Source organism: Somniosus microcephalus, chromosome 2, assembly GCF_052327205.1.
Source record: "Somniosus microcephalus isolate GS21.2 chromosome 2, FLI_Smic_1.0, whole genome shotgun sequence".
Classification (NCBI taxonomy): domain Eukaryota; kingdom Metazoa; phylum Chordata; class Chondrichthyes; order Squaliformes; family Somniosidae; genus Somniosus; species Somniosus microcephalus.
In genome coordinates this window covers 127624000-127637140 of record NC_140988.1, presented here as the reverse complement: position 1 = coordinate 127637140, position 13141 = coordinate 127624000, and the positions used below count along the sequence as shown (strand labels likewise).

Below are 13141 nucleotides of genomic sequence, written 5' to 3'. Positions count from 1 at the left end.
CATACAGTGTGCTTGTCCTCTCCCTGACTTTCCAGTCAGCATTCCAGCACCCGGTCAGTAAACCTGGCTTTCTTCACTCAATGCTCCATTCTTCACCAGTATTGCTCAGTTGACGGCTGCCCTGGCCTCCCTAGCAGCGTTTCAGCAGTTAAAATGGCTCATAATTGCAGGTCTCAACTGATAGTCAGTGTTATTGATTCTGCCCCTTTACTATGTGGCCACTAAAGCATTGCTCTAGAAAACAGTAAAACCGGGGATTAACCAGCATGCTTAGCAACTCAAAAAAATAAGGTAACTTAACAGCAATTTCTAGATATACGTGTGCTGGGCTCATTGGTTTCATTCCATAATTCAGAAACACTTGTACTTAATCTGGTAGAAGCATCAACAGTCAAAAATACTTTACCAGATCCATCTGAGGGTCATCCTTAAATCGGTTGTAATCCTCATCACTCATTGAAACCAGCACATCAGCCAAAATGCCCAGTGAAGTGGAAATTCCCTGTAATTACAAATAATTTAACATATATTGGTTTTAACTCCAATAGCACAAATGTCATCCTTGCTCATTTACGTTTTTTTTAAGTACATCCATATCTTCTACCATTTTGTGCTCACACCAATATCTGTCAGCACAGCTTCAATTTACACAGGATCCTGGCAACATATTGGCTGTTTTAATTATAGGTAAAGGATGGAGGATAGATCTCTCGCACCAAAGAGTACAGGGAGAACCTGCTTTTCATTCACCCATGACCTGTAACCTTTAACACTACAAGGACCCATGTTCATAAAGATTTGACAGGAAAAATAAATTACATCATTGTATTTCACTTAAAATATGTTCCCTGTCATTTCCATTCACAACAAAAATGATCAAACTAATCACCAGTTTTTCTGTTGTAATTCTGTTGAATATTTAAAATTATTCAGCAAATTTGAGCATCCTGATGATAAATTGATGTGAAGTAATTAAGGAATGGGTCCTTAACTCAGTTGACAACTTTTTGGAGGAGACCATCCTGCTGGGCAGCCAGAGCCCCTGCCTGTTTCAGGCGGTAGGTCCTTTTAATATACAAATTGTGGTCCTATGACGTACATAGGACCTGATTGCCATTTTGAGAGACAACTCCCCATGGCGCCACCTCCACCAGGTAGGACCAAAAAAGATTAAGTTTACAATTATTTTTGTGGGGCCAGAAGAGCAGGAGTGCTTACCTGGGCTCCACATGATTACTGTAGGTCACAGGTCACTGTCTCCCTGGGCTGTCCTCACTGTGATCGCCAACCTCCCATTGGATCGACATTGCTGCCAACTGCTTTGGCCTCCAGCCCGCTCAATTTTACGGCGTCCTGGAGCCAGCGAGTTTCAGTCGGGCATCCATTTGACATGCGCGGTTCACCAGTAACATGGACTGGGCCTTCCACCAGCACTATTGGGCGGCAGGCTGGCTGGTATATCACCTGACATGCTCCACTGGTTGGCTGCACGGTAATTAAAATCTACCATATCTTAATATGTTCCTATTAGGCAATAATGATGATGTTTTCTGTATAGTAGGACTTTAGTACAAAAAACTGGCATGAGGTGAAGCTGTGTCCTTTGTTTGGTATTATGGGAAGTAGAACTGCAGTATTAGGAACTCTACTATCAACAGCCTGCAAATTATTTATTTATTTTTTAAAGGTATGAATCCCTTTGCTTCTGCTCAGTTCCCCTTGTGTTCCAGGGCCATAGTCAGAACTGCTCCCTGACACAGAAATGCATGGGACAAAGCTCTGTCTAATTCACTCAAGGCCTTGAGCAAGACAGCTGGAACTGCCCATCGTGGCTGAAATCCAGTTGGGACCTTCATCCAGCCACTCCTGGCAATGCTTATTCATTGGGGCTGTGATGCATTGCTCTGCCATACTGCTCTAAAAATATATAATAATATTCTCAAATGTGTAATTCTCAAAAATACAGATTTAAGAAATAAGTAAACGGAAGAATGCTTGTGTTACACCATCATTCTACATGTGGTCTGGAAGAGCAGACTACAGTTATATGTTCCACCTGAAGGCTGACCTTGGTTGCCATGTGTTCAGCGACAAGTGTAATGAGATAGTTTCACTGAATACTTCTTAAGTCAAAATATACAATTAAACTATATTGAGTATAAGTTCACCGTAGCATTTCTTTCAAAACAGAAAATAGCACAGCTTCAATTTTTAAGAAATGTCATTAAAAAAGACACCAGATCCTCTGAAGGAATAAGTAATGCTCTTTTCTAATATATTTTATTTTACTTACAACTCTAAGGCTAGAGCCCTGAGTTTCTGCAGGGGTTTTCCTGATCTGCCATTAAAAACAGCCATTTATACCATTTTTACGCGAGTTCCGCCAAAATTACGGCTGTAGATCGGGATAACCCCGCAGAAATTCAGGACCAATATATTTAGTAAAAACAAACTATTTCTAACTTTGTGTTGTGGCTTTGAGACATGAAAATCAGGAGAGTCTCGCGTCCTGTACCTGGTCTGTATTGAGAAAAGTAGTCAGAGTAGTAAGGGGGAGGAAGGAGAATTGGAACTGCTCTCAGTATATCTAGCTTAGGGAGAAGGAACAAAATGGAAGTGTAGGTATGTCCTGCTAGGCAAGGATAAGATGGATCTTGGCTGTTATGCACCCTAAGATATTGTTATCCAATGACTGTTGCTAGAAATAGTGTGTGGATGCTGCATACAGACAGGATTAGACTCAGCAGCTATGATGCTTTTCATGATAGAATAGCCCCCAGACACTTGCACTGTCTAGAATGACACATAAAAAATGACCACTTGTATGAGGTACCAAAGTACTGATGTCATCCATGGAGCCAAAGGAGAGCTGGAGTTAGCTCCTTCTGGGTGGGATAGCAGAAAGTTTGAAAAGAACTGCTTTAACACTGTGGGCGTGATCTTACCTTTCGGTGCGAGTTGGGAGCGGGTCAGCTGACTTGCAGGTTCCGATCCCGCCCCCAATGACGTCCGACGCACAGATGTAATTTTACGTCCATTGACCTTGTTAAGCCCACCCTGTGGGCTTGCTGGCCAATTAAGAGAAAGCTGGTTGATGACATCAGTTGATGATGTGTCATCTGCCGATTTTCTTAAAGGGGACATGCTAAACTTTTTTTGACATGATTTTTCAGTGTTTGACAGCATTGAGGTGCTGCAAATCACTGTACCCTTGCACCCAAGCTCTCCAGAAACTCTCTCCTTAGGATAAAACAGATGGCAGCTGCAGGGGTGGTTACAGAAGCAATCTGTCACTGGTGAGAGAGGTTCACCCAATGAGGTGGGACTACACAAACACTTCAAACCTTATTACCCTACAGAAAAGTCTAAATACATTAAAAATGATTTTCCCAACATGTGCTTACCTCTGAAACTCACCAGTGTACCATTGGATCCTTCACACCACTTCTGCAGCTGTCATCAATGAAGAAACATTACAGTAGACCCACAGCATGCCACACTTACACTGGTGTGGTATCCGGACGTCAGGAAGCCCGCAGTTGACCTGGCAAAATTGAAAAAAGCCTCTTAACTGCCTGTTAACTACCTGTTAACAGGCAGTTAAGTGCCTATAATCCTCTTCCTGCCGCTAGGTGTCGGGTCCCTGTGAAAATCGGGGACCCGACACTTGGGAAGATTGTATGGAGGCGGGTTGACAGCGGGTTCGGGACCTGCTGTCAATCTTGTCAGCAGTCCCACCTCCAAACCTGCCCCCTGAGCGCCGGAAAAATTCCCCCCTTTAGTGTCCAGTCATGCAGGTGAAGAATGGTCATTTAGCTGAGGGGGCCAGTGGTGCCTGTGAAACCATACTTCAGAAGAGGAGGGTTAAGAGAAGAAATTCTTCAGGGAAAATTAGAAGAGGAAAAAAAATCATAACAAACCTTTTTATCTGGGTGAGGAAGCTCATAAAATCCCACAATGGAGGCCCAGACCAGCTGTGCAGCTTCATACCACAGTCCTAAAATACATCAGGAAAAAAAACAGCAACATGAAGAGGCCTCCAGATCCTTTCCCTGAATCTAGAATTCTATTTGCAGCTAAATTGGACATATTGTACGATCACAAGCCCCAAAGTCTCACATTCTGCCCACAAAGGATCACATTCGGTTACATTTTCTGTTTCTGGTTCCAGGAATGTTAATAACTCTGTTTTTTGGGTTTACTGATGCGATCGCTCTTCCACGTGAAATTCCACACGCTTTCTGCTGGGACCAATCTTTCACCACCTTGGTGTTAGTACTGCTAACACAGGTTTGAGACTGTTACAGAGACCAGCTGTGGTAATTTGTTTGTGGTTTAAATGCCCTGTTGACTCTATGACATGATGTAAATATGGTGTGACATTTGAAATAGTGCAGACCTTCACGTATGCAGTAAACTTGGCTATTATTGTAAACTCATATTTGTAAGGAAAGCACCACCACATCCAGTCAAGAATGGTGGCGACCTACCAGGCAGTTAACAGGAGAAGGATGTTCCATTAACATTCCCATCTTCAATTAAGGCAGAGTCCAGCATAAGTACAAGAGACAAGATTGAAGCATTTGCAAACATCTTCAGCCAAAAGTGAGAAATGAATGATCCCACTCACTCTTCTCCCAGCATGATAGATGCCAGTATCGAGCCAATTCAGTTCATTCCAAGTGACATTAAAAAGCAACTGAGTGCACTGGATTCTGGCAGCTGAGTGAAGGCTATGGGCCCTGACAATATCCCAGCTGTAGTGTTGAAGACCTGTGCCTCAGAATTAGCCACCCCTCCAGCCAAGGTGTTTCAGTGTAGCTATGACATTGTTATTGACCGACAAAAAAGATGCATCTAGTCCAAGGGCTCATGGGGTTAGGGGTAATATATTAGCATGGATAGAGGATTGGTTAAAGGACAGAAAACAGAGTCGGAATAAACAGGTCATTTTCAGGTTGGCAGGATGTTACTAGTGGGGTGCCGCAAGGATCAGAGCTGGAGCCTCAACTATTTACAATTTATATTAATGACTTAGATGAAGAAACTGAGGGTTTGCTGACAATACAAAGCTAGGTGGGAAAGTAAGCTGTGAGGAGAACACAAATAGCCTGCAAAGGGATATAGACAGGTTAAGTGAGTGTGCAATAAGGTGGCAGATAGAGTATAATGTGGGGATATGTGAGGTTATTCACTTTGGTAGGAAGAATAGAAAAACAGAATATTTTTTTAATGGTTCAGAAACTTAAATGTTGGTGTTCAGAGGGATTTGGGTGTCCTTGTACATGAAACACAAAACATTAACATGCAGGTACAGCAAGCAATTAGGAAGGCAAATGGTATGTTGGCCTTTATTGCAAGGGGGTTGGAGTATAAGAGTAAGGAAGTCTTGCTGCAATTGTACAGGGATTTGGTGAGACCACACCTGCAGTACTGGGCACAGTATTGGTCTCTGTACCTAAGGAAGGATATACCAGCCTTAGAGGGGGTTCACTAGATTGATTCCTGGGATGAGAGGGCTGTCCTATAAGGAGAGATTAAGTAGATTGGGCCTATACTCTCTAGAGTTTAGAAGAATGAGAGGTGGCCTCATTGAAACATATAAGATTCTGAGTGGGCTTGACAGGGTAGATCCTGAGAGGCTGTTTCCCCTGGCTGGACAGTCTAGAACTAGAGGACATAGGCCTAGAAATTCAGTTGGTTGCACCAGCCGTTAGCGCCTTAGGAGGAGTAGATTCCGGGCGCGAGGCGGCTTGCGCCCGGGCGAAGCGCGAACTGCGCCTCGCCCCAACTTCACTAGAGATTTAGCGGCGGCGCAAAGTCTTTGTGCGCGCTCAGCTGCGCGCGCAGATCATGACGTCATTTCCTCGTGCAACGCCCTTTGTGCGCCCCCAACCGGAACTTCAGTCGCGCCGCCCCATTGTGCGCCTGGCGCCCCTAGCGACTGTGAAGTGGAACGGTGCTCAGCCGATGCGGGGCGCGGGGGGCGCAAATTAAAGGGCACTCATCCTGCAATATAAAACGCTGCCATTTTGCAGCACACCTTCTTGCGAAACGGATCTTTGGAGAGAGACCAAGGTAGATAGCTTTCTGCTTTGGCCCAACACTCGGACAGGTACTTCTGGCTTCAGGCCAGAGCTTTCAAAAAGTTTTTGCCTTCATTGACATCTCATTGTTTGCCAGCATATTATGGGGGCTGCAATGGGTGTAAACGCTGGCTTTCTCAATTACATCCAAAGGGCTCAGAGACGCCATGAGAGACTGGCAGCCCTGGCTAGACGGAGAGGGGGCAACAGGCGTCGGCAAAGGAGGCCTTACCCACCCAGGGTATACCGCCAGCAGTTCTCCTATCTCCAGATGTCTGAGGAGCAGTGTGTTCGGAGGCTGCGATTCAGAAGGGAGGTGGTCACAGAGATCTGCCAGCTGCTTGCCGGTGATCTGCAGCCACAGCTGAGGTGCAGGACGTCTCTGTCGGTGGCAGTGAAGGTGACGGTGGCTCTCAACTTTTATGCCACCGGCTCCTTCCAAGCCGCTACTGGCGACATTGCCAACATCTCCCAGTTCGCCGTGCATTGCTGCATCCGCCAGGTGACCAATGCCCTTTTCAAAAGGAGACGTCAGTTCATCTCCTTCTCCATGGCCCTTGCCAAGCAGCAACAGCGTGCAATGGGCTTTGCAGCATTCGCGGGCTTCCCCATGGTGCAGGGCGCCATTGACTGTACGCATGTGGCTTTGCGGGCACCTCTGGAGAATGCCGAGGATTACCGCAACCGGAAGGGCTACCATTCGCTGAACGTACAGCTGGTGTGTGACCACAGGCAGCTCATCCTAGCTGTCAATGCCCGCTCTCCAGGCAGCAGCCACGATGCCTTCATCCTCCGACAGACTTCTGTGGCAGACATGTTCCAGGCCCAGCCTCACCCACGAGGATGGCTTATCGGGGACAAAGGCTATCCTTTGTGTACCTGGCTGATGACCCCGCTCCGTGCGCCCAGCACCCCTGCTGAAGAGCGATACAACGAGAGCCATCAATCGACCAGGAACATCATCGAACAAACAATCGGCGTCCTGAAGCAACGGTTCCACTGTCTCGATCGTTCCGGGGGAGCACTGCAGTATTCGCCGGAGCGAGTCTCCCATTTTGTCGTCGTTTGCTGCATGCTGCACGCTGCACAACCTGGCTATCCGCAGGACTCAGCCACTGCCACCACACATTGGAGGACCACCTGAGGAGGAGGAGCAGGAGGAGGAGGAGGAGGACCAGCACAGGAGGGAGGCACAAAGTGCAAGGGCCGCCCGTCGCCGGCTTATTGAACGTCGGTTCTAGGCCCCCTCTCAGGGACTGGCTTGTGCCAATGTCAGCAGATGAATGTAGCCGCTCCACAAGCCCTCAGCCGAGCAGGGCAACCAGGACTTAACCAAAAAACCATGCACACTGCAATTTAACAACAAAAATTTATTGAAAACCTCTGCCCTTCCCACATTACATGCTCATGTGGAGAAGCCCCCTCCAAAAACACAAAAATACCAGTCTCGGCCTTACAAAAAGAAAGAAAGACACCAGTCTCGGCCTTACACAAATAAAGAAAGACACCAGTCTCGGCCTTACACAAATAAAGAAAGACACCAGTCTCGGCCTTACACAAATAAAGATAGACACCAGTCTCGGCCTTACACAAATAAAGATAGACACCAGTCTCGGCCTTACACAAATAAAGATAGACACCAGTCTCGGCCTTACACAAATAAAGATAGACACCAGTCTCGGCCTTACACAAATAAAGAAAGACACCAGTCTCGGCCTTACACAAATAAAGATAGACACCAGTCTCGGCCTTACACAAATAAAGATAGACACCAGTCTCGGCCTTACACCCAAACAACTGCACAAGTGTCGGCCTTCCAACAAGCACCAGGCATTTGTGCATACCTCTACTTTTTGCCCTGCGAGGGCGATGCCTTGCGCATCCTTGCCTGGCCCCTGCCTGCCCTGCTGCTCCTCCTCAATGGGAGCCCAGTGGCTGCAGCAAGGCTGGGGGAAGGCTGCTGAGGGGCAGATGGCGAGACGGCAGATGCCCTTGGGGGTCGGCCTGCACCAGCTCTGGCCTTGGAGGGGCTGGCTGCTGACTGCTCCAACTGTGGCTGGGCGGCAGCAGTCTGTCCAGCAGCTCGTGGAAGCTGCAATGGCGGAGTGGCAGTGTCGGCTGCAGGAATGGTGGCAACCTGGCAGATCGCAGGTGCTCGCTGGTCGCCTGACACATTGGCACTCACACGGGCCAGCAGTGCAGCATGCGCAGCAACCAGCTGAAGGACAGATTGCTGGGCTGCTGCTGCGCGGCAAGTGCCCTGGCAAGGCCTGGCTGATCCAGCGAGGGTGGCAGCAGTTAGTGCCCGTGTGGCCCTGGTCTGTGTCCGCAATACACCAGCCAGTGAATGGACGGCACGACTGAGCACTTGGCTAGAAGCCGCCTGTGCTGCCGTGAAGTCCTGCAGACTCCTGGCCTGTGCTGCCGCGATGTCCTGCAGACTCCTGGCCTGTGCTGCATTGAATTGTTCCAGACTCCTGGCCTGTGCTGCACTGAATTGTTCCAGACTCCTGGCCTGTGCTGACCCGAATTCCTGCACACTCCTTGCCAGTGACTCTATGGAGTCAGGCATCCGTGCCACTGCAGCCATGAGCTCAGTGTGCCTGCGCTCAGCCTGGACGGCCATTTCCTCTAGGAGGCGCACCTCCTCTGCGCTGACCGTCGCAGGACTGGAGGCCGCACTCACCCTCTGGGGAGAAGTCCGCCGAGCTTCCCCACCCCTACCGCGTTGCTGCAGGCCGCTGGGCCCCGGAGCTTCACTCTCCTCCGACCCTTCCCCCCCGGCTCCCCTCCAGGGAAGACGTGTCCCCTACATCGGCATGGGCTGGCGCGGCTGAGGGTGGCACTGATGGGCCGGCTTCCTCTTCCTCCTCCTCGTCTTCCGAAGGGCTGACAGTGGCAGCTTGAGGGCCCGCCTCCTCACCTGGCGATTCACCATCTGAAAGCAGGAAGGCACAAGAGTAGCTTTAGAGTGAGGACAGGGCGGCAGCGAGGGAGGCATGAGTGGTGCCATTCACCGCATTGGTCGGACAGTGACAAAGGATGCTGATCTGATGCGCAAGTGGAACGAGAGAGGTCCAAAAGGTCATGCCCTTACCATTGGTGCCCAGAACAGGGTCGGCATCTCCAGTGGCGACGGGGCCAATCAGCCGGCCTCCCATAATGCGCTCCACACGCTGGTCGAGGTCGGCGAGCTCTTTGATGTCAGGACGGCCTCCCCCGGTCTCAGTTTGGTTGCGTCGGTTGTGCACAACCTTGGCCTGCAAGAGAAAGGACGGCCTCTAAGTACAGTGTGTAGCCCTGATCTTGTCTGCACTGCCTCCCATGGTCGAATAGCTTGTACAGTGTGTAGCCCTGATCTTGTCTGCACTGTCTCCCATGGTCGAATAGCTTGTACAGTGTGTAGCCCTGATCTTGTCTGCACTGCCTCCCATGGTCGAATGGCTTGGACAGTGTGTAGCCCTGATCTTGTCTGCACTGCCTCCCATGGTTGAATAGCTTGGACAGTGTGTAGCCCTGATCTTGTCTGCACTGCCTCTCATGGTCGAATAGCTTGTACAGTGTGTAGCCCTGATCTTGTCTGCACTGCCTCCCATGGTCGAATAGCTTGGACAGTGTGTAGCCCTGATCTTGTCTGCACTGCCTCCCATGGTCGAATAGCTTGGACAGTGTGTAGCCCTGATCTTGTCTGCACTGCCTCCCATGGTCGAATAGCTTGGACAGTGTGTAAAGTGCTGAATGTGCAAGTGATTTTCATGCCAGTCCCATAGCTGCTGGATGAGGGCTGGCCATTAGGGCTTTCAGGTCCCTTTGCCCATAATGTGAGGTGCACATGCAAGGATGAGGAGGACACTGGAAAGGGTACTCACCCTGACAACCCGAGTGAGGTCGTTGAACTTCTTCCGGCATTGCACAGCAGTCCTGGCAACCACGCTGTTGGAAGAGACCCTGTTGGACACCTCCCTCCAGGCTTTCCGGTAGGCGCTGGGCAGCGGCCTCTTGCCACCTTCTGGGTACAAAACATGGCGCCTGCGCTCCACTCCGCCAACCAGCACCCTCAGGTCACCGTCGCTGAAGCGCTGCGCTCTCTCCCTGGCCTTCTCCATAGTCCTGGGCGTTGTACAGATGAAGCTGAAGTGGTCAGGCCTAGGTTGAGGGCTGCAGTGTGCAGGGCGTGGCAGGCAAACAAATCGACCCTCCCCCTTTAAGAGCTGACCGGCGCCAGAGTGTCTGCCGTCAATCAAGAACTCGCCGCACCGGCGCTGCGCCCGGCCTCGGGGCTATCGCTCAGCACCGCCGGCTTAGCGCCTAAAGATAGTCGTGCATCGCCTGTTTTAGCGCAGCAGCAACCTCTTGGGGCGTTGCGACTGAATATCGGCGAAGGGGGCGCGACTTTGCGCCCGCCCGACTTTACCGCCCCAAAATTGGCTATACTGAATTTCTAGGCCATAGTCTCAGGATAAGGGTCGGCCATTTAAGACTGAAATGAGGAGAAATTTCTTCATTCAGAGAGTTGTGAATCTTTGGAATTCTCTACCCCAGAGTGCTGTGGATGCTTAGTCATTGACAATATTCAAGGCTGAGATAGATAGATTTTTGGACTGTTGGGGAATTAAGGGATATGGGGATTGGATGGGAAAGTAAAGTTGAGGTTGATGATCATCCATGATCTTATTGAATGGCAGAGCTGGCTCGAAGGGCCGTATGCACTACTCCTGCTCCTAATTCTTATGTTCACATGTGGTCTTGAAGCCTCCTTCCAACCATCAATAAAGCGATGGAAGGGGTTATCAGTGCCATCAAGTGACACCTACTCACCAATATTCTCCTCACTGATGCTCAGTTTGAACTCCACCAGAACCACTCGGCTCCCATCACCATCACAGCCTTGAACCAGACACTGACAGAAGAGTTGAGTGTCAGAGGAGAGGTGACAGTAGCTGCCCTCAACATCAAGGCAGTATTCGACTGAGTATGGTCCTAACGAGCCCTGGCAAACTGACATCAATGGGGGTCAAAGGGAAAACCCTCCAGTGACTGGAATAATACCTCATACAAAGAAGATGGACATAGTTGGTGCCCAGATATCATAGCTCCAGGACATCTGTTATGCAGTACAGAACTGAGTAAGTTGGACACTTCTCAACTGGAAAGAAAAGGCTCCAAATAAAATCAACTGAACACGTCACAACATTATTCAACATGGTACCAAAGGCCTTAAATCTATCTTTGATCTTACCGAGTTTTTGTAGTATCTGTCCCCTTATCTGAATACTGACAGCCTGAACCAGTATTCGGTCACTCTTTTTCTCATAGACCCAAGTACCTGCATGTCACAATGAGTAATGAGAAAGTCAGCAGCAAAAGCAAAAGCAAAATGCATACATCAACCTGTCATGTGGTTGGTTTACTCTGCACTAGCAGCTCTGCACTTTTCAAACCAATTACAGCACATTTCAGAAAGAGATTAAATATAAGGTTGATTTTCCTGAGCGGACGCTGTTTCGGGCAGGGGGGGGGTTGGGGCCGCGGGGAACACATTGAGTGCTGCGCACCAGAAACGCACTGTGCCCCAGGAAGCACTGAAACACGTGGATTTTAATGTATTTGTGACTGAAGTCTGTGCTGGAATGTATGGCTTCGATATTGACAGGGGTGGCTTGTGTAGGCGGGAGGTGGTGAGCAGAATTTTGGGCGGGAAACCTGGAATTTCCCCGCATGCTGTGGAGTTTAACTTTTCTCCTCAACAGGTTCCCTGCCTGGAAGTCAGCATGATTGACAGCTTTGGCTTCCAGTCAGGCAGGCCACAGGAACAGGTAAGGAGCCTGCAGCTGTTACTGGAATCCCAGGGTGTGGGGGATCCGATCCCAGGGGGGGTCTGTTCCCGGGGGTGTCCGATCCTCAACCCCGTGGGTGTTTGTATGGTGGTGGGTCTGATGGGGGGAGCTTGGGGGGCCGGGGTGGGGGAGGCACTCCTGCTCCTTCTGGCCCACAAGCAGCGATGTAAAGGCACTTACCTTTTCCCCGAAGCTGTCCTTGCCTCCCTTCAGCAGCCGATAGCTGCAAATCAGAGGCTGCCAAGCCCATTAAAGTATTTAAATTGCCAACCCACCTCCTGGGAGCAGGTTGGTTGCCCTCCCTTTGTCCCACCTCTGTTAAATCCGGAAGTGGGTGAGTTGGAGGCGGGTTGGGGTCAGTTTCGAGATTTTTAAAATTATAGGCGGGAATTTTCTCAAGGGAGGCGGGTGGGGGTCCTCCGAGGTGGGTGGGAAACCCGGGAGGCCTGGTTTCCCGCAGGCCCTGCCGACTTTAACAGCAGGGCCTGATTTGAATGCGAGGCCTCGGATTCCTGCCTGGAGTCAGCCAGATTGAGAGGCTGGCTGGCTGCAGGCGGGTAGGCCTCAGAAGCGAGGGGCCGGTGGGGGAGGCAAAGCCGGAAGTGGGTGGGTTGGAGGCGGGATTAGGTTGGGAATTCCATTTTTAACACTTTAACTGCCCACACCTTCCAAATTCACCCGTTCTTTTAGGGGAAAATTCAGGCCATAATGTCTGACCTGACCCCAACCCACCCGTTTTTGGGAGTTAAAATTCACCCCTATGCTTTTCCCGTTGAATTCCTTGATAATGTTTCTTCTTATGCTCCTTTGGCAGGATACAATGACAGTAGTATGGTGAGAAAGGTAAGTGTCTCCACTGTTTAATGAGGTGAGCACGGAAGTGCTGCTGTAAGCTGTGGGCAGGCAGAGGGAGGTGCTGCATTAGGAAAATAGCATCAAAACAACTGGATAAAATATGTGGCAGCACATAGCTGATGAAAATCTCCAGCTTTACGACCCAATGCACATGGATACAGTGTTGGAAGGAGTTCACTGACCTCGTCAGAAGGGGCAAGGTGGAATTGGCTGGCTATGCGCTGCATCAAGGAAATTGTGATTATTATTTGCACCTCAGCACATTCTGTGTCTCATGGATCCTAAAAGCCTCCTGTCTACACACTTCTAAATCTTCTTTCGGCATCACTCGTTCTCACAGCACAAGCACGCCCACTGTTCCAA

The 13141-nt window shown here is 49.6% G+C and overlaps 1 protein-coding gene across 1 annotated transcript in view; it reads right to left on the bottom strand.

Moving 5' to 3' along the window:
- alpk1 (alpha-kinase 1) overlaps window positions 1-13141 on the bottom strand; it is a 144024-nt gene that overhangs the window by 38077 nt on the left and 92806 nt on the right. Inside the window, 3 exon segments of the mRNA XM_085962224.1 lie at window positions 407-502; window positions 3921-3997; window positions 11326-11412. Of these exon segments, the coding sequence (XP_085818350.1) occupies window positions 407-502; window positions 3921-3997; window positions 11326-11412 (260 nt within the window).